The sequence below is a fragment of the Elephas maximus genome, chromosome 22 (assembly GCF_024166365.1).
Source record: "Elephas maximus indicus isolate mEleMax1 chromosome 22, mEleMax1 primary haplotype, whole genome shotgun sequence".
In the NCBI taxonomy this organism is placed as follows: Eukaryota; Metazoa; Chordata; class Mammalia; order Proboscidea; family Elephantidae; genus Elephas; species Elephas maximus.
The window spans coordinates 13,861,945-13,884,775 of NC_064840.1; the positions used below are offsets into that span (position 1 = coordinate 13,861,945).

The window sequence follows — 22,831 nt, forward strand, 5'->3', positions numbered from 1 at the left end:
GCCTCTGTATTTCATTGAATCTAAGAAATCATCAATTGCAGAATACTGTCATTTCATAAAACACTAAGAAAGGAAAAAACATTGCTAATTATAATTCTTATGTAAGAAACATCATAATCGGACATGTTAAAATGTTTCTGGGGGGCATACATCTTAGACCAATGAAGTGTGGTGCTTGACTAACGTATGATGTAGCTTATAAACATACACAAAGTAGAAACTTTTAAATGAAGATAAAAAAGAGGCATAGAAGTTCTAATTTTTTTCTTTTTCTTGCATTTTAACAAATTATCTTTTGCACAACAGTCTGAAGATGCCCAATCAGAGCAGAGGAGGAAAGGAAGAAAACGGTGACGTTAGGTCTCAATAAATGCTGACCGAATCAGTAAGCGGATGCTTTCTCTCTTCCATTAATTACTCACCATGTGAACATGATCTGTGAGGAACTTAACAAGCAAAAAGAAAAAGCAGAAAATAATTACTTCTCAAAAAGTGCCACTCCAACATTTCTTTGCTGAAATAACAAGGTAAGGGTTAAATGACAGATTTCAGAGTCAGAACAACTTGGATTCACGGCATGGCTATCTACACCACTCACTATTAAAGACACTATGGACACTTTGGTCTTCTCATCTATAAAATGAAGATAACGGTTCTTACCTCACAGGATTAAAATAGGGGATTAAGTGAGTAAATGCTATAAGCTTTTGGCAAATGCTCAGAACACAGCAAGACTCAATAAATGCCAGCAAAGGGATCATTCATGGGAATTTATTTCACCTGTTAAATTACATTAGATTATCTGAGGTGTTAGATAATATTTGAAAGTATTTAACTTAAGACCAGTCTAATTCACTGAGGCCACTTGGAGGTGCCACAATTACTGACACAATAGTTATGGTACGAGCCCTCAGACAAAAGTCAATTTTTGCCTGGAGATTTGAGTGAAGATGAAATAAAGAAATCGCCCCAACAATTAGCACCCTGCCCTCTTTATTTGACTTCAAGTTCAGGGTAGTAGGGCGCTTTGTTAATCTAGCACCGGGAAGCTCCCCTTGCCTGCTGAAAGCAGCCTCAGACGTGTCAACAGTAACAGCTAACAATACTAAAGGCACAACAACGCACACTGACAACCACACAAAGCCAGAAGGCTCTCTCTCTAACGCAGCAAACCTTGTTTGAACAGGAAACCATTTTCTTAGTAAGTGTTCTTAGAACAGAAATACAAGTTTTAAAAAAAAATTTTTTTTTTTTAATAATCTGTTTTATAAGACTGTGTTTGGCTGATAAGCACTTCTCAAACACAAACACTCCACATACATTGTTTAGGATTTCCAAAATGATCAACTAAAGAATACCACCTGGCAGACACCCAAGTGCGGATGGCAAAATATTGACAGTGTTTGCGGTAAGCAGGCCAGTAGAATTGCTGGCCTATAAATTTGTTTTCTGACCCCTGCTGCCTCTGTTTATTGTCCTAGGGTTGGCAACAGCTATTCTCAGAATATGAAAACAGATTTCTGTCTACTAGCTTGAAGTGACTTCTCACATGTGCTTTTCAGAACGTCAGTGTTTTGGATTTGAACTATTAATTTCACATTTTAAGGACTCTCAGTCTGTACGTGCTCTATCAACTCTCCCCAGAAGTGCAGGATCCTAACCTGCAATAATCCTTGTCTACTCTTGTCATGAACAACCACACACTGGCAGTGGTATACCCCTTTACATACTCGCCACATCCACGTTAAAAAATGGATATTTCCAAGACAAAGTCTAACGAGGGGAGGCCCCAGTTTGATGGCTCACAGCTTGAGAACTCTGGTTGAGACCCGGGGGATGAACTGGATACAAGAGCCTAGGTGCTCAAGAGAACACGGCACTATTGTGGTGACCCAGTTGGTAAGAACGATCAGGGTGCTGCCTCCCAAAAGCAACTGAGAAAAACTCAAGGCTCAAGGAATACAGAGGCTTTATCTCATTTGATTTCGACATCCTCTCTCCATAACAAGCCCAGAAGCCATATGCCTGTAAACCTAGGATGAACCTCCAGAAACTTATGATTGCTATTAGGTGCCCTCAAGCCACTTTCAACTCATAGTGACCCCACGTGACAGAGTAACTGCCCCAAAGCGTTTTCTAGGCTGCAATCTTTATGGAAGCAGATCACCAGGTCTTTCTCCCAAGGAGCTATTGGGTGGGTTCAAACAGTCAAACTTTCAGTTAGCAGCCAAGCGCCTAACCACTGAGCAACCAGGGCTCCTTAACTTAGCGGTAGATAATCCCAAATGAACCCTGAGTAGCCCTATTAAAAGTGATATGTGGAACGATGACTTATTGACCAAATTCACCCTCTGTCTTAGGACAGTCCTAGAGTTCTCGCTAACACAGATGCTGCCCAGCCTAGCTTGACTCTTCAGTCCTGCCCGCTTTTCCAATCGGCTTGCAGGGGTTTCCCATCTTCAACCAGCACATGGACTGCCTGGCCTAGTGACAAAACCCTGCCTGACCCACATTCCTGCCCAAGCCACCCAGTCTCAACAGGTGCCTATCAGACCCGCCCAAGTTCAGGACACTGAGGGAGGTATGAGAACTGTGGCTGAGAGAAAGATGAGAGTGCAGCTCCAGAGCCACATCGCCCGGCCAAACTTAGCCCTACCACCTACAGCCTGGCTAACTTTGGGCAAGTTCCTTAACCTCTCTGTACCTCTGCATCCAATAAACTGAGGACAATGATTACCTAACAGGATTGTTATCAGGGTGAAATAACTTCATCTTATGCTTAGAAAAGTAGTACACAGTATGTGTTCAATAAATGTTAAGCTATTATTTAATTTATACCGTTTTATAAGAACAAGAGACTTATTGGAAAATAAATGCTTCAGGGATATCATTTGTTCTTATTTAACCAGCTTTACAAAAGAAATGGAAACTCTGGTGGCGTAGTGGTTAAGTGCTACAGCTGCTAACCAAGAGGTCGGCAGTTCAAATCCGCCAGGCACTCCTTGGAAACTATGGGGCAGTTCTGCTCTGTCCTACAGGGTCGCTATGAGTCAGAATCGACTCAATGGCAGTGGGTTTGGTTTTCTGGTTTGGTACAAAAGAAATAAAAACTAGCACAGAAAAAGCAGGCAGTATTTCATCCACCCAGCTAGCCTCCATCGGAGACTCCCTGAGAACCTACTCAACAGTCTGGGCACTGTGCTTAGCATATTAGTTACCAGTCAAATACCTGCAAACAGGGAAAAGAAACTTCTTGGGTACAAAAATAATTACAAGAATCTATCACCTCTTGCAATCCTTGATTCACAGACTTCATAAGATCAGAATGCCAGAGAAGAAAAAAAAAAAAAAGTGTGGAGATCATTTAGTCCCACACTTTCATTCCACAAATAAACTGCTGCCAGAAAATCCGGCAGTGCAACGGTTAAGTGCTCAGATGCTAACCAAAAGGTCAGCAGATCGAATCCACCCGGTGGCTCCACAAGAGAAAGGCCGGGCGATCTGCTCCCATAAATATCAAGCCTAGGAAGACCTAAAGGGCAGTTCCACTCTGTCAGAGAGTCACTAATGAGAGCTAAAAAGATGGATGTTATTCGTTCGCCTGGTAATACCATTTTTGTGTGTCAGTATGTGTGTGTGCTTTAGGTGGAAGTTTAAGGAGGCTTAGTGGCTCAGTGGTTAAAGCAATCAACTGCTCACTGAAAGGTCGGCAATTCAAAACCACAGCAGCTCTGGGAAAAAGATGTGGCAGTCTGCTTCCACAGAGACTTACAGCCTTGGAAATCCTGTGGGGTCACTATGAGTTGGAATCAACTCGAAGGCAGTGGGTTTGGTTTTAGGTGAAAGTTTACAGCTCAAGTTAGTTTCTCATTCAAAATTTTATATTGTTTTCTGACATCGGCTGCAATGCCCACAATGTGACAGCACTCTCTCCCTTTGTACTCTGGGTCCCCCACTTCCACTCATCCAGTTTTCCTGTCTCTTTCTGCCTTCTCGTCTTGCTTTTGGGCAGGAGTTGCCCATTTGGTCTCATATATTTGACTGAACTACACTTTTAAGAAATGATATTGAGGAAAAAACAATTCTTCAAAGATGTTTCTAGCTGGATCATTTATAATTAACTAAAAACTGGGAAAAACCCAATTTTCGCCAGCTATACAAAAATACATGTTCATAAATGAATTCATATTTTCATTATTATTCATATTTCATAAATAATTATATCTAAAATATACTTCTAGGTGTTGTTTTAGGACAGGTAAATGAATACTGTAGAAACCTTTGTTTCATGAATATTAGCTGTTTTTGTCCATTAACCATTTGTTCAGAGAAGGTTTAATAAATGTGCTCATTTTCAGTAATTTCTCGATATTATTAGATATTTTTAGAATTGCTGATTTTCAAGTAATTTTTTTAAAAATTTAATAAAACCACCAAAATACAGTTAAACTGTTACTGTTTTAATAGTTTTTTTTTTTTTAAGCTTCTTAAAGCACAGTCAAAGTAAATGTATTCTTCTGTATATGTTTTAATTGAGGACATTTCACTCCATACTTGACTTTAGTGCACATATTTGCATTATCACTTTCAGGTTTTTCCCCTATTAACACACGATTTTCCCAGGACAGTATGATTCTTTTCTCAATGATGTTATTTCACCTTAACAAGTGTGTGTTACACTCACATACAGCCGACTTTATTCCAAACTCTGTATTTTATTTAACTGGCTTTTCTAGTTAGTTGGCTTTAAGTATCATAAATTTTAGACAAATTTTCACTTTTTAACATCTGAGAAACAGGTAAGACAGTCCCACATGCAGCCTTTTATACATTAGATTCATTATCTGATTGTTTTCCACATATACGTGACTATAATTATGTGAAGTTTTATAAAGCATAAGTATCACTCACTCTTGACATGATGCAAAAACTAGAATAGGAAAATTATTTGCCATGGGGACATGTCCAAGTGCAGGATAAAACCAAAAAAAAAACCAACTAAACCGACTGTCATAGAGTCAATTCCAGCTCATAGCAACCGTTTAGGACAGAGCAGAACTGCCCCTTAAGGTTTCCAAGGAGCGGTTGGTGGTTGGTGGATTTGAACAGCAAACCTTTTGGTTAGCAGCCTGAGCTCTAAAGCACTGCCAGGGCTCGCACGCGCACGCGCGCGCACATGTGTGTGTGTGTACATGATAAAAACAAAACCAAACATGTTGCCATCGAGCCGATTCTGACTCATAGAGACCCCGCAGGACAGAGGAGAACTGCCCTACAGAGTTTCCAAGGAGCGCTTGGTGGATTTGAACTGCCGACCTTTGCGGTTAGCAGCCATAGCGCTTAACCACTACGCCACCAGGGCTTCCATCTATATACATAATAGGCATTTATAATACCAACATACACAATAAGTAGAACAGCTCAGAATTTAAATCTGGGGTTTGAATTACTGGCTGTATAACCTTAAGTACGTTAGGAAATCTCAGCTTCATTTTTCAAAACTGTCTGTACAATGGGAATGCTGTCATCTATCTCTCTAGGTTATTCTGAGGATTAAATGAGATTTTTTTTCTGAAGTGTTTGACTAATTAGAAAACACTCTTCTAAACACTTTATAAATATTGGCTAACTTAACCTTGATAATAATTCTGCGAAGTAGGGACGATAATTATTTCACAGATAAACAGAGCCAGAGAGTTAAGTAACTGTTACTTGCCTAAGGTCACACAGCTAGTAAGTGGCAAAGTCAGGATTTAATCCAGGCAGTCTGGCCTCAGAGTCCACGCTGTTGAGCACCTCACTATGGTGCCTCTCAATCTATGGACAGTACTTGGCCAGCACCCAGCATAATGACAAGGACCGTGGTAAACCCCCTAGTGCCCGCCTAGCACATGAGCGCCCAGACCCTTAAAAAAAAGAAAAACCCATTGCCATCGAGTTGATTCTGACTCATAGGAACCCTACAGGCCAAAGCACAACTGCCCCATAGGGTTTCCAAGAAACAGCTGGTGGATTCGAACCACTGACCTTTTGGTTAGCCACAAAGCTCTTAACCATACCATCACCAGGGCTTCAGGCCCTAGAGGCCCTCAAAGTCGGTTTGGGGCAACAATGTTGATTAAAATGATGTGTAAAGAACACATAATACCTCTAGATTAAACTTAAATACAGAAATCTCTAAAGACACAAATTTCTACTCCTGTGTTAGGAATTTAAAAGAAATCATTAATGTACTTATTTTACATCACTGTCTTCCAGCACTGAAAGCCTCGATTCTCTCTTAATATTGTTAAATGAATCTCCAAATAATTAATATTACTTGGTCTTATCAGGTAATATTTTGGTCTTGTCAACATTTAACAATCAATTTCAATCATAAAGCAGAGGTACTGATTTTGCAGGAAAACAGTCAAGTATACTTTAAAGATTCACAAGAAAATTAAAGTTTATTATTTTATCTTTACTCCCTTTAAAAAAAAATCTGGATTCCTTCTGGTTAATTAAGTAACACAAGCTCATTGTAGAAAACTGGAAAATACAAGCATATAGAGAAGAAAACAATAATCACCAGTAATTCATTATCATCTTTACTTTTCAATGTAGTTTGACACATTTAATTTTCTGATGGTGACAGCTTCTTTCTTTCAATTCTGAAAACAGATGAAATTTCATGAACCCGGGTAATTACTGTTAAGGTGCTTCAAGAAAGAAATGTATTCCAAATAGGTGAGAGGCATTAACTCCACTCAGAATTGTTTTTAAATAATGAATGCTTTCTCCACTTCGTATGCCTAGTGTAAACTAAGTTTAGTCAATAAACATGACTGGTTGAATTCAATTTAAAAAAAATATTTTAAACAACAATTTAAACAAATTCTGATAAAATTTAAGTTGTATGTTTAGAAACTGATTACTAATTAATGACAAATCTTGGAATTAAAATTATCTTCCACCATAATGATAAGGTCAAATCAGTCACTGTGTATCACCCAAGCGTAAGGTGTTTTAGTTTGGTTCCAGATACACTAACAAACTGGAACTGAAAAGTTAACCTTTGTTCTACAAAATACAGTCCCTTGCTATGAAAATGATCCTTCAGGCCAAACCTATTTAGATAAATACCTATTTAAAAGACTTTTACTCTTTCATTATATTTACATCAATTGCCCCCGAATGCCAACCTCAGAATCCAAGCCCAATAAAGAAAAAGCCCGATACCAACCAATAAAAGGAAGGAAAATAGTGACAGAACACAGTAATTATGCTTCCTCCACCTCCCCCACCCCCATACACACACACTCCATTCAACTGGTAAACACAGTATTACAGAATCTTTTGGGTTTTTCTACCACCAAACCAAACCGCCGACTTCATATGATTTTATTTTACTCGAAGTTACAGGGCAGAAGACTCTTTCTGCTCTTTCTAAGTTTCCAAACTAGTAGCAATACTTAATGTTCAAAATGATCCTTTTAAATATCTTGTATTGTCACTTTCAATCTGTAAATCAAATCAGTGAGGTCAAATCAGTCAGATTAGTAAAGGCACTCTAATATTGTGGTAATTCACTACGCACGTCAGTCAGTTTTTGAGAAACAGCTCCTTATGCCTCAGGAAATTAACTTGCAGAAGTTTTCTGCTTCCACACCTTATGTGATTTCATGTTAACGAAGCTGGCACTGATTTTTATTATATGCTCAAATGGTTTTCTAAGCAGGCTTCTCGATTGCTATTCGAAGAACAAACTTGTTTACCCTTCTGCTGATGCACTAGTTTACGTCAATGAACCTTTATGCTCTGTTTTCAACCTCAGGGTTTAACCTCAAGGAATAGTTTCATCATGTCACATGAACAGCAACGAAACAAAGCTAGAATCCTTTTTATAAAACCTTGGAGTTCCCATAAACTTCACATCAGTCGGTGTGTCCATGGTTGGTTAGCACGATACATTATATCCTACGTCAAGGTGACGGGTGGGTTCAAGCCCAGTCTGGGCCAGTAAACATTATTCCACACAGACCACGCTCTAACCCCCTCACACTTCACCGCTCTGACAACAGCACCACTTAAATTCTAACCATCTTTCTGACAGTGATTCCCTCCCTAGTATGAGAGGAGAGATGAACATTTAAATTAGCTCATCCAAGTATGTAATACAGGACTTCTGACCTGATCTGACATGTGTGGGATTTGTTTTTATTCATACTGGATGTTGCCCAGCCAATTCTGGTACTGTTTTGCAACTTTCTGCATTTGTAAAAACTTCCTTCAACTGGAACAAGCACCTAGAGGAAAAGGATTAATTTAAAAAACAAAAAAGAAAAAACCTGGCACCAGAGTGCACCAAACACTGTAGTACATAACTAGACTCATGCCTGCTGGGAAAGGTAGTCAGGACCAGGACTAGCCACTGAACACAACGGCTTTCTGAGTCTTATAAAAAACAGCTTGATTCCCCCAATGACTGAAGCATGAACCAATGAAACTAAAATCAGAGATATTTATTGTGGGAAAGGTCCTTAAAAATGACCTGGTCCAACCCCCTGTTTTCTTGATGAACTATGGTTAATAATTAGTTGAAGTGATTTCAATGCAAATATTGAAGTACCTACCATGTGCTAAGTGTTAGTTGATAGATTAGATTTTGAAAAAGCTTTTTTTAAGCATACATACGAAACATGTCTGTTTGTGATACACAACTCACTTTTACGTTCATAAAATAAACTGAGAGGCAGTAAGAATTAGTGGGAAGAACAGAAATCTAAGCCCTGAAACTACTTAGTGGAATTAAATACTGTGGGACTTCATGCAAATCACTTACCCTCTCTGAGCTCAGATTTCTTACTTATAAAGTGAGGCGACTGTATTGCCTCAAAGGTCCTTCCAACTCTAGTAACATAATAAATCAGATTCGTTCGTTAAAAAATAGTGCTGAACAGCTTGGAAGTCCACATTTGGAGGCCAGGAATTTGGGTTCAAATCGAAAGCTTGATTTCATGGTTGGTTATAAGTGAGATTACAAATGTACAGGTACAACATAAGAACCTTCTGAATGAATTTTCTGGAAGAAAACACTAGAGACCATTTATAGTGAGCATCTCTGGGATGAGACACATATTTGCCTTTGCAAGGTTTTATAAAATTCATCTGGAACGAGAGGGAGCAAGAGAGATGAAGAGGGGCACTTCTGTGTCTTACCTGCTACACTGCCTAATGTTTTTCATAGGCATGTATTACTTTCATAATTTAAAAAAACCTAATTACAGAAAAAAGAAGAAAAAATTACAGGCATTTAAATCAAGGAAGGCAATGCAATGCAGCAGAAAGTACAATGAACTAGAAAAGGAGAGAAAAGATTTCTCGTCTGGCTCTGTCTAGCTCTGTGACCTTGAGAAGCCCACTTGTGTTCCAACAGTCTTTCTTTCTTATAAACATAAGAATGAGACAGCTCGCTGTGTCACCATTCTACTGGAGTCAATTTTATATTAAATGGTCTTAGGTTACTTTTCTCTCATTCAGTCATTCAGTCCATCTGTCAAACACCGAAGGACAGAACAGCAGGAACTAAATAAAGTAAAAAAGAGTGCAAATTAATTTCCCTATAGTGAAAAAAAATTAGCATTCCCCCCCAAAAATCCATCAGAGTCTAGAAATGTTCAATCTGGTGAAGAAAAAAGGAGCAGAGATAAACTTGGTAAAAACCCAAAATGTATTACTAATAAAGGTAAATATACGTTCAGACCTTGACCTGAACTGTTTTATTAGAACACTTTCCAAACATACGTCAGTAAAGAAATTAAATTTTTTTAAAAATCATTCTAAATTACACAAATTAAAACTCTGTGGGGTAGGATATTGTCTTCTGTTTCATAATTGATGGGTCATACTTCCTGTCACTTTAAGTACTAATTATTGATCCGAAGTTATTTTCTTTCAGCTTAACATTCATACTATATCAGAGATGAAGAAGGTGTGTTATTGCATTCTTGCTTCCCAGCTTTATGTGACCAATAACAGGGCCATGTGGTAATCAGGCAGCAACAGTTTTTTTTTTTTTTAACGATGGTAATCAGAACAGCTTTCTCATTATTTATTATTAACATGTATTTCTCTATTGTAGTTTTCTCCCATTCATATCCCTTGAATAAAAATGTACTGTTTAACATTAAAATGTGAAGTCTTCTTTAAGGATTGCTATGCTCAATTTTTAGTTTAAAGAGAATGCTCTTTTTCTTATACCTCGCTTAATGGATAAAATGCATGAAAGAGAGGAAATAAATTTTTTTTTCCTCCATAATTTTAAGTGTGGCTAAATATTTACCCCTCCAAAGTAAACTGTAATCTTTTAATTTACTATTAAGCACCAAACAGTTCCTGAATGTTTAGACAGACCTGCAAGAGGCAGACAGAAGGCCTCGTCTCTTATATCCCTGATCTCTGGTTCCTTTGACCTGAAGATTCAAATTGATTTGAAATACTTGACTACACTAAGGATTTCCAGTTTGACAGTTCTCAGCAGGAAGATGCAGACCCTGTGACTAACACAAGGGAGCCCTTGATACAGCAGCATCCAGCTTAGCCCCTTAGGGCAAGTGCCTAGACCACTGCCTATTAATTGAGAGAATGTGCAAGGAAGGGAAGTTGGTTCTTTCTTCTAAATATGCATTTAAATACCCTGCTTGTAGTTTTATTGCATGCTTGCAGGGTTCATAAAAGAAAGGCATGATTAGGAATTGTCTTCAAAGCCTTGAAGGCCCTCTCTCTGCAGTCTTCTCTTTGTGCGTGGTCTCCTCAGAGAGGTTTTTTTTTTGTTTGTTTGCACTTTGACTTTTTAGACCAGGCGCTAAAAAGTGAACCACCACTGTTTTTTGTTTATTCACTCGTTCTTTATTTCACACTAAACATTATGCTTATACTTTTTCTCTTTTCCTTTCTTTTTCATTTTTTTCAGGGAAGACAGTATTTTTCACTTGTTTACTGAGATTAAGGGCAAGGGCATAGGAAACAGATTGATCTAGCTCTGACCCTTACCAGCAGTGCGGCCTTGGGCAAGTTACTTAACTCCCTGTATCTCACAATTCCTTTAATTAAAATCAGAGCTATCACTACTACTACCACTAATCTCACCGGGCTGTTCTAGGGATAACAAGACACAGTACCTAGCAAACAATGTGCACAAAGGCTGTGCGCCCTCCTCTTTAAAAACTCATCGTTAGCTTGAGCACTTTCTAGCTCTAAGTTACCAAAATTAGCTAGGCCTCAATTTTCTTATCAGTAACAACAGAGAAAATCACACAAAGCTCCAGGTATGTAGTGAAGACTGGAAACCAGTTATGTGAAGCACCTAGCACATTACCTCAACAAACATCAGTCCTGACTTAACAAATGTTAGCTTCCCTTTCCTTCCAATTTAAAGCTGTGTGATTGAGCATCTCTAAGTTTTGCTGCTTTTTAATTCTACCATTTCAGTTTGTCTTTCAGCACACGTCTAAACTTGTTCTGCCGGCTCCAGGGAGCATGACTTCCTTTCTACTGGTGTCTTCCCACTTAAAGCTCGAAGTAGGTGCCGACATACAGTAGATGCCCATATAGAGAAGCTAGAGTGGCACCAGAGAGTGCCGTAAAGCAAATACAGGCTAATACAGTAACAGGGTGTGCATGTTTCTCAAGCGAAATGGTTTAAGAGAGAGATGCTGTGACCTCAAATTAATAAGATAAATAGGGGGCCTGTGCACTATAAACGCTAAAATCCCTGGCAGGAGGCAAAATAAGACAACATAAAAGGCACAGACTAAAAACAGTCCCAGGCTATGTTAACAGAATGTGCAGAAGCAAGGAGCCAAGAGCAAAAGGGAAAAATTATATATGAATCACCATAACTTGGTGGGAAGTTTGGACTGGGCCCTCAAAGACTTGGTTTTTCTTCTTTTGTTTTTAGCTTTTTTTAAACTCTCAAGACTAGGCTTATCTGTGATTCAGGAATTGTGTAATTCTTAAATTCTAACAAGCAGTAATTCTAACCTTTCAGTCATTCATTCTGTAGAACAATGTAAGTCTCTATCCTCACAAATGATCACAACTGATCTAAGCTCCATTTCTTTGGAACTTTATCATGGTCCTGGTGACATAGTGGTTAAGTGCTACAGCTGCTAACCAAAGGGTCAGCAGTTCGAATCCACCAGGCGCTCCTTGGAAACTCGACGGGGCAGTTCTACTCTGTCCTATAGGGTCGCTATGAGTCGGAATCGACTCGACGACCCTGGGTTTGGGTTTTGGTTGGTTATACTTGCTATAGAACCCATAGGGTCAGTATGAGTCAGAATCAACTCCACGGCAACTGGTTTGGTTTTGGTTTTAGACTTGCTATGGTGATGCTACATGCTTTAGATTTCCACGGAATATATTCTGCCCATATCTATTTACCAAAATATCTAAACAAAACCCTCAATCTATCATCATGATATAAGAAGTATAGTATGAGCAAAATTCAAAAGCTGCTCAGCTCTCTACCACAAATGAACATCTAGGCAGCCTTAGGGATTTCTCAGAACAAGCACATGATTCCAGTCCTATACTAATCTGGTAACGCAATTCCCCATCTTTTAGACTTCTTTGGTTTACTACCGGAGCCTTGGTAACATAGAGTTTAAGAGCTTGGCTGCTAACCAAAAGGTGAGCAGTTTGAATCTACCAGCTGCTCCTTGGAAACCCTATGGGGCAGTTCTACTCTGTCCTACAGGGTCACTATGAGTCAGAATCAACTGGACAGCAGCAGCTTGGGCCCACTAGCAGAGCAAAAACAGGCATAAATGAATTTCTGTATAACTCTCCGGATTACACAAGGAGTCCTAACATTAGAAGTCATCTCTTCATCCACTGTTGCTAAGCATGTATTTTTCTCTCTAGTCCATCAAGTTTTTCCTTGACACACCATAGTGATGTCTTTGTTCCTGCTGTTGTCCTCTCCATGGTTCTACCCCAAGCCATCCAAACCTTACATATTTGTCAAAATCCACTTTAACTCCATGAATTCTTCCTCTTCACTACAGCCCACATCAGTATCTCCCCTTCTGACCTTTAGCACTTATTGATTTCCCAGACTGAAACGCTAATTATATTTAGTGCATTACCACTAATTACTTTAAGTGCTTACATCTTACCTCCCCAATAATTCTAAATTCCTTGGAAGGAACTTTGTCAAGTTATTTTACTCATAATCAACAAATGCCAAAGCAAAATCATTTGAAAAAAGGCTACTGTTAGAAAAGTTGTTCACAAATACAGGAAACAAATCCTGAAATTGGTCAGTGTGGTAGAACAAATGTTCAGAGTGAATATAAAGCATCTTCTTTACACACACACACACGTACGTACGTACGTACGTATGACTGACCTTTAGCATCTATTAAGTAAAAAAAAAAAAAGGAATAGAACAATTGCTAAGGTCTGTGTACCATTTGGTGTCTGTATAAAAAAAAGGAAATACTGGGTGGCTGGGCAGAGGGTGAGGGGAAGAGATTTATTTTTCACCATATACCACTTTGTGCTGTTTAAATTTTACACCATATTCAAGTTGGTGGCACAGTGGTAAAGAGCTCAGCTACTAATCAAAAGGTTGGCAGTTTGAATCCAGCAGTGGCTCCTTGGCAACCCTACAGGACAGTTCTACTCTGTCCTATAGTTTCGCTATGAGTTGGAATCGACTGGACAGCAACTGGTTCCCATCACAGATAATTTAAATGGGATAAAACTTAGGAAGCCTATTTGTTGGAGGGAAAAAATTTCAGATATAGACATTTTCACAAACTACTACATAAACTAAAATGCTCTAATGTATATTATCATTTACTGTGCTAAAGACACATATTTATCCAAACATTTCTTGGGCAACCAGTGAGATTCTAAATGCAAGCCCCTATTACCACTATCACTGAATTTTTAATTTAACAATTAATTTATTGTCACTAATCACTTCTACGTTAAATATGTAATTGTTAAAAACATGAAGAACTGAGAACAGTGGTTGTAAAGCTAGAAAGGCCTGGACCTGCATCCAGCCTCCTCTGTTGTGTAGCTGTGTGGCTCTCAGCTAATCACTTAACTTGTCTGGACAACAATTTCCCTCTTAAGAGCAGGGGTCAGCAAACTATGGCCCCTGGGCCAAATCCTTTCAGGCACCTGTTTTTGTAAATGAAGTTTTACTGAAAAAAATCTACACCCATTTGCTTGCATATTGTCTGTAGCTTTCATTGTACAATGCCCGGAGTTCACTAGCTTTGCCACAGACCATATGCCCCGCAAAGCTGCAATATTTACTATCTGGCCCTTTACAGGAAAAGTTTCCCTGCACCTGCCTATGAGTAAAAGGAGCCCTGGTGGCTAAGCGCTGGGCTGTTAACCAAAAGGTCAGCAGTTTGAACCCACCAGCCTCTCCATGGAAGAAAAATGTGGCAGTCTCCTTCCTTAAAGATTACAGCCTTGGAAGCCCTATTGGGCAGTTCTACTCTGTTCTATAGGGTCTCCATAAGTCAGAACCGACTTGACGGTGGTGGGTTTGGTTTTGGGTTTTTGTTTTTTTCCTGGCCTATGAGTAAAATGAAGACAAACCTCATCTACATTAAAATTTTCTAAGTATAAGAAGACAAAGCTCAGGGCAGGGAGCAAGTCAAACTATTTTCAGAATACCAAGACATTATTTCCCTTTTCACTATCATTTTCTCCCCAGTGTATCACAGAGTTTTCCAAGGGCTGTGTGACACATGATGTCACAGCAAAGTGAATGCAGAAGACGGAAGAGCCCAGCTGTTTTCTCTTAAGCTAGACATTAAAGAGATAATCCAAAAAAAAAAAAAAAGTGCTACTCTTCTCACTAGTTTTTGTTTTAGAAAGCAGTTTTTCAAAAAAAAAAAAAAAGTTTATGTTAACCTACAGTGACGAGTTTATTATTATTATTTTAAAGTCACAATTATTTTTAAATTTGCTGTTTTGATTTTAATACCATGAATATTGATAACTAGAGACCCCGTAAACAAACGCTCTGCGGTCCTCAATGATATTAATAGGTGCCCTGAGGCCAGAAAGTTAGAGAATCTGCTATACCATAGCTCTGACACGTCACTGTGGCATGTTTAACCACCCTACCAGAACAGTCGAGGCACAGGGGACTCACAGCCTCAACATACTTGGTAGATTCTGGAAAAATAAAGAGTAGGAAGTCTACCAGGACAATTAGTGACATCACCACTATCTAGAAGGCAGTTTGAGGGGAGACATCTGACAATTCTAATTACAAGCTCCTCAGGGTATCTGTTAAGAAATTTTACTCAAAACTTTGAGATAAGGCAAAGGGGGTAGGGTAGCTCATCCATTCAATGTCATACAGGAGTAAAGACCCAGCCAAGCACCAGCTAGTGCCCAGGTCTCCAACCTGTGCACCAAATCACTCTGTACACAGCAGCAAATTCACAGGGGCGTTGGCGGATAGTTTAGATTTTTGAGGCGAACAGAGTAACATTTGTCAGAGACCACAAAAACGACTAGCATACAGTAGTTCACAGTTTCAACACTACACCCTTTCATAAAGTGCAATCTTTGTGAAGCTGGTTTTTCGGTGACAGCAGTAAAAAAAAAAAAAAAAGTAAAATCAATGTGGACAGGAAATAAAACTAGAAGTGTCCAGTAATTCCTTTCATGGTACCAAAGGAAATAGCTAACAGCTCCATTTATTAAGTAGTCAGATCCTAATAACTTAGTATTTATGTACCAACCAATTAGTAGCACATAAACTGAAAGAATCAAGCTTACTTTATTCTTAAATAACAACTGCTTTTCACATCTTACTTGTTCGCTTGTTAACTAATGAGCTGTTTAAATTTTCTGACATTTGTTCATTTATATTTGCATAAAATCCTGATTTCACTTTTTTGTGAAATGAAACACCCAAATTCTCCACCCAACAGCCCAATTTTCTCTTCCAGTGAAATGTATTTTCTACACATAATTCTTTCTCTCACCTCACCTGGAAATACTTCAGCCAACTGTCTTCAGTTATACATACTAGGGCATCCATTCGTTTTCTCACATTCAGAGTAACACTGATGCCAATACTATTACCCGTTTGCATCACTTATCGACTATTTCATTATCTGACATTTCACACTTACAAGGACAGTAAAAAATCTACTATCCAACTATTTTGCACGTTAACAACCTATGTCTGGCAGTAACGAACACCGAGGTGTGGGGTGAGAGTAATGCTGACTGTTATGGTTAAGATTATGTGTCAGCTTGGCTGGGCCATGATCCTCAGTGGTTTAGCAATTACATAATGATTTAATTTGGCAGTTACGTAATGACGTAGTCACCCTCCACCTTTGTGATTGGATGTGGTCATCCTCCATTTTCACATAAAGTGGATTTTCGTTTAACGACCTGGTCTTTGGAAGCTAACCATGTCGGTAAGTGAAGACTGGGTCTGTAAAAAAGCCCATTCATTTTCAGTAGTACGTCAATAATCCTTCAAGTGTTGTCCAACAATGTTTCCTCTTGACTCTTCATTGTGCAGCCAATTCAAAAGGCCTCCTTCTCTCTATGAGGCATGGTAAGATCTCAGAATGTGCAGGGGCTGTTTCTGCTACAAGTGTTGCAATTCACCGTCCAACAGTACAGAGGACAAACTCCAACAGGGTAAGGTTCTACTGAGATATTGGACCCAATGTAAGCATTATAAAGAGTCCAACTGCTCAAGCTTGAATAAATAAATCACTCAGCATTGAATAATACTGAGAAAGATTCATGCAAAACTGATAATTACAAGAACCAAAGATTCTAACCCATTACATGTATGTACCAAATACATAGGAGTATTTTTAAAGGATAAAAATGGTGAAGAGAATATTTTTGTTTTGATGATATAACTCAATGTTTTGTTTTATATTACAGGTAGTCCTCGACTTAGGACGTATTCGAGTTATGACAAACTGCACTTAGAACTGTCCTTTTTTTCCTGCATACCTTATTATTAGTAATATGTGCTATATACAATGCTGCAGCATGTAATTTGCTGATGTCATCATACCTCTAAATTTATATGTAATGTTTCCAAACTCCGAAGACAAATAAAGATCGGATTTACAAATATACTGGTAACAAAAGGCAATAATAATGAAAACTAAAAAAAAAAAGAGCTTTTCGACTTTCATCAGAACGACTTACAATAGAGTCATTGGAACTGAGCCCCACAGTAAGGCAGGGACTACCTATAGCTGACTTTTCAGACTCATTTTCCATTTTGATCTTAAAAATTTTGATCTTAGGGTATACTAAATAGAATTGCAAGGGGAAAAAGTAGGGTTCATTCAGTTCAACCCGACTTATATTATCCTTTATGTTAGGAATTGTAGATGTTGAGTAGAAGAAAATGATAATGCAGACTAGACACCAAAATAAATATGACTCTGTTTTGAAGATGCCATCTAGGAATGGGTTCAAATGGGGAAGAAGGGAAGAGACTAAATTCTTATCTTCCATAGCATTAATTCAAGAAAAGTCTAAAGTTGAAAACTCAAGAATAGCAGCATAAACGTGCTATTTAGAAACACAGCAGTAAAAGCCAGCAGAAAGAGCTAGAAAAGCTGTCTCACGGGAGCATTCCAGAAGAAAGATCAAAGTTAACTTGAGTTGCCAGGGAAGACAGAAAGGGTGAGAGAAAGAACAGAAACAAAAGACAAAAGAAGTTTAGACTATGCCAGAAATTGTGAAGGGCAACTCCAGCTGGACAAAAAAAAAAAGTCTGCTGGAGAGTAGGAAGGTCAGATAAAGTTTGGATAACAACCTAAACACAAACGATACTGTATTATGTTCTTGTGCTGGGAAATGTCTCATCAAAAGTAATCTAACAGAAGTCTATGTAGGGTAGAGTGATTAGAAACAGGAGAAACTAGAAGTCAGAAGAAACAGGCAGAAGACTATAACAGCAGACCAGATATGATTGTTTTAAGGAGGACACTCTGCAGTTACATAAGAAGTAAATATTTCATCTTAGCACTCAACAGCTTTGCATGATATTTTTTAGCCGTAACTATTAAGCTATCCTATTTCAATCTTACAGACCTATTAATTAAATCCTAAATAAAGTATGAGTCACACTCTATTGACATGTTCTCAGAGACAAATCTAATCATTTCTAAGAATCACACTTAATACAAGTTTTTTTTTATTATATTCCTTAACACTCCAAATACACCAAATAAGTAAGTCAAATCACTTCAAAGCTTAATCTAAGTACACTATGTATTCTCATACTTATTTTTCCTTTGATTCCATAAAATGCTGACAATAGAATCACAGTCTTGGTACACATATGTCAAAACTACCAGGAATAACTACATGTTTTATAGATCTATCCCCCCAAAATCTGTAAAGCCATTATGCATAATCCCGAATTGTCCTGTTAATATTTTATTTTGGATTCCCCATCTGCTAACCCTTGTTAACAGATCAGTAACAAAAGGTATCACACAAAATAAATTTACGAAGAAAACTGAAAACTAAAAAAATCATGGCTAACGATCGTATTTTTTGTGGACACTAGGAAGAGACTCCCTTGGCCTTTCACACTGCAAGTGTCTATGTACCCTGTCTGCTTACCCTCTAGACTGGGGATCCCTCCCCTGAGAGTTGTGGACTGCCTTTTCATCTTTGCATTCCTAGAAGGTAACACAGATGCCTGGGCTATAACACACTTTCAGAGAGACAATGACAAAGTGCAGGGAAAGAAGGGTGGGTGAGAGGTAGAGAGAAAGAGGAGGGTGAGGGAAGAGGAAGAGAAGTTTTATTTCACACCTTGTTATCCAAAATCTACTTTTGCTATTAGAGCCAAAGAGTCTTCCTTTAATATGTACGTTAGATGTTATAAAGAACGTAAGAAAGAAATTAAAGAAATGATCCTAGACTTAAGAGAGCAGAAAATATTCAGGTAAAACAATACAAAAGCACAGTCAAAATGATATATATCCAGCCGGAATATATGACTGCTCACTACACATACAAAAGAACATTAGAATATTTGAGACCATTTGGAGTATCATCTAAGAACAGCACAGGTTTCACCATGACAGAATAGATGGTGAATTCATTCAGAAAATATACTAGCAAACTGACATCTGGGTTAACTAGGTTGTGTACACTTTACTACCAAGAGAAAAAAAAAGATATAAACTGTTATTGGAGGCAAGCAACTATTTTCTTAAAGATGGCATTCAAAGACTAAAGTGCATAGACTTCAAATTCTGCAGTAATCAAATATGGGACTGAAAACCAGAAAATAAATATCTTTCCAATAGAAAAAACTTCCACAACTGGAAAAATTTCTAAACAATTTTTAAGATATTTCTTTTTCATTCCTTGTTTTTAAGCAAAGGCTTTTTTTCATGAACTTCAGAAACCAGGAATCCTGTATATTTGCTTTTAGTTGTCACCACTCTTTAAGAAAAAGCCAAATTTTTCTTTCTTACTTATTATTTTCCCAAGGATATGAGTAACAAAAGACATGTCAAGGTAGGAAAAAAAAATGGTACTGAACGCATTCCTAATTATCATCTTGAACAACACATAGACACACACACATATATATATGTGTGTTTTCTAAAATTTACCCTAGACATCACCTTATATCAAACGTTAAAACTCTTGAAGAGTCCATGAGCAAATTATTTAGTTTTGGTATCAGTGAGGGGAGAAATTTCAGTGTAAGAAATCATATGGCCTTAATTCAACATCTGAAACTCATTCATCAATATATTTATATGTCACCATTATTAGAATTATTTCAAGTGCCTAAAAGAAGTAGTGTGTTAAATCTATTTTAAATCTATTAAACAAAAGTATCTTTTTATGTGTTACATTCTTTATACTTGGAATAATATTCTATTTTTGAAAATGTTTTCTTTGGGGAAAAAATTTCAAGTAAACTAAACTTACATGTACAAAAGTAAAATTCATTTAACTCATTTCTCTTCCACAACAAAATTATAAGTTGCTACATAAATTGCCTCATTTAATCTCCACAAAAACCTTCTACGATAGGAATTGCTAATATCAATTCAATAACAGCAAAAAAAAAAAAAAGAAAAAAAAAGAACAGTTCAGCTCAGAAAAGCTAAACAACTTGCCTGAAATCATATAACTTGGAAGGAGAGGAACGGGATATGAGCCCAAGTCTTTTCACTCTAAGTCTCCTCATCTACAGCACCACTCTGTCCACCCAAAATTAGTGGGCCAGTGAGATCCTATTTCAGTGTCCAGCAAAAGCCTCTATTTTCCACTCAGGATAAAAGTGGAAAAAGTCATCTCATTTAGTAAAATCTTAAATTCATCTTTGGTTTCGAAATGTTCTAATCGTTAATACCCTCTCCTAAGGGAATTCCTTTTAGAATCGTTAATATCTCAGCACTATGAGGAAACAAAGTTGCATGTTCAACCATGAATACAGAATTTTAAAGCAATAAAATAATTCAATTACATTGCTCAAAGATCAACAGTCTCCATAAAATGAAATATCTAAATATATTACGTGTATTATTTACATCTGGCTTGGTAAAGCTGTGAAGGCTTTCAGGGTCTAAATAAGGTATAAAGATATATAAGCTTTATATAAAACAGGCTGATAGTTACATTTGACTTTTTTATATTATTTTTACTATTAAAATACTAACTGATACTGATCCAATTCCTTTTTTATTCCTACATTTCCTCTATTCCCAAATTTCTGTCAAATCATGACATGAATAACTGATGATCAAAAGTATTATGACTATCTCGGTTAATTTATCAGTGACCAGATGTGAAAATCCATGCACAGAGCAGCATACTAAGAATAGTAAAGAAACCTGTCTAACTAAATATTTAACTATTCAGAGTCACAGACATAAAAGTAAAAACTTTAACTACAGAAAATCTAAATTGTCTTTACCTTTAAGGAAAACACTAAGATTAAAAATACAAATCCATGGAGCATATTCATTAGTTAGGCCAAACCAATATAAATACTCATTACCAACTTATGACTGCAACTAAGTCTACACACCACTCCTCACTTATCAAGATGGTTAGGCTCCAAAGACCAGGTCATTATGAGAAAATCTGCATTATGCAAAAATGTAGGAAGACCACAGCAGATCACAAAATGGAGGATGACTATATTACATAACTACCAAATTACATCTTATAAACAGCCAAATTACACTATCACATAACTTGCCAAACCACTGAGAATCATGGCCCAGCCAAGCTGACACAAACTGTAACCATCACAGCCAGCGTTACTCTTGCCTCACACCCTGGCGTTCGTTACTGCCAGGCGTACATCGCTAATGTGCAACATAGCCAGTGCTCATAGGTAAGTGAAGTAAATATTTCATTTTAACTTTTTTTCAGGGGGGAGTTCTGGTTTTGATTGAACTATAATCCCACGCTTAGCTAGTATCAAGGACTGCCTTTAACAAGCCATGGACATTACAGATGATGGATAAAGTTTAGGCTTGTTTAAAGAAGAATTCACAGTCCTGGTTTTATAATAGCCAAGGATGTCTTAAACTACTTTAAGGTACATCAATCTATAAAAATTGTCAAGATTTTAATTCACTCGACTGTTATTAAAGTTATGGCATATAAAACTTTACTGAAGAAAGACAAGGGAGGATAATTAAAATAAAATACAATATCTCAATTCCAAATTTCTGTTGCTGTTAGGTACCCATTGAGTCGCTTCCGACTCATAGAGACCCTGTGTACAACAGGATGAAACACTGCCTGGCCCACACCATCCTCACAATTATTGCTCTGTTTGAGGCCACTGTTGCGGTCACTGTGTCAATCCATCTCGCTGAATGTCTTCCTTTTTTTTTTCGCTGACCCTCTACTTTACCAAGTATGATGTCCTTCTCCAGGGACTGGTCCCATCTGATGACAAGTCCAAAGTAAGTGAGACAAAGTTTCACCATTCTCACTTCCAAACAGAGTGGTTAAAAGTGGCTTAAACACGAACATATTAACAATCATCTTTCTTGTCCAAATCTATTTTAGTACATCTGAACTACCAATATTACTAGGTAATAAATATATAAGGTGTCCCCCCTTCCAAAGACAGCTGCGGTCAAGTGAAAGAAACCAAAAGCCAACAGCGTTCCAAAGACTCACCTTTTGTTGACTGGTTTTTCATCCTTTTCATAGGGCCGAACAAACCATTTCCCAATCCTGACGAAGTTCTTATCCATTAGGCACCTACAATAATTTCAACAACAATTACTTTTACAGTTGCAACAACAAATTAATACAGTAAGCCACTGAATCAATAACGATGGATAAGATACACCATTTAAACTGTCAAGATGTTTTCTTTAAAATTACATAGATATTTTTACTTTCTCCTTATCGAAAGAACTCTTTAACTTTAGCCATAGATTTTAGCATACAAAACTATTGCATGTTTAAAAAAAAAAAAAATTGGTTGATTTGTTCCTCCGAAGTCTTCATACAACTCCAATCACACTTCTACATTAGGTCAACTCCTGTCCCACTGAGAAGGCTGAGGATGCAGCAGTTCTTGAGTGCCTAAGGGACAGATATCCTTCCACGCCACTGCCACCCCTTCTGCAACTTTTAGTGCTGGCTTTTTCTTGGTTGGCACGTGATAGGCAATCCTTTGGCAAGTGACTCAGTGATAAAAACATAAGATAGCTTCATCAACCTGTGGTATATTCCTTTTGTAGGTGCAGTAAAGCACTTGGTTATTGCTTTGCAAGAAAACGAGGAATTGCAGGCATTTCTTCAA

General features: G+C 37.7%; 1 protein-coding gene across 4 annotated transcripts in view; it reads right to left on the minus strand.

Annotated features, from left to right (window-relative positions):
• Nucleotides 1-22,831, minus strand: part of MED13L (mediator complex subunit 13L) — a 284,850-nt gene that overhangs the window by 112,724 nt on the left and 149,295 nt on the right. For all 4 annotated transcript variants that reach the window (XR_007514943.1, XR_007514942.1, XM_049866379.1 and 1 more), the window contains exon 4: nucleotides 22,198-22,281. Coding sequence is in view for 2 of the 4 variants with exons in the window: in XM_049866379.1 (XP_049722336.1) it covers nucleotides 22,198-22,281 (84 nt within the window). In the remaining 2 variants the exon portion in view is untranslated. The remainder of the gene's footprint in view (nucleotides 1-22,197; nucleotides 22,282-22,831) is intronic.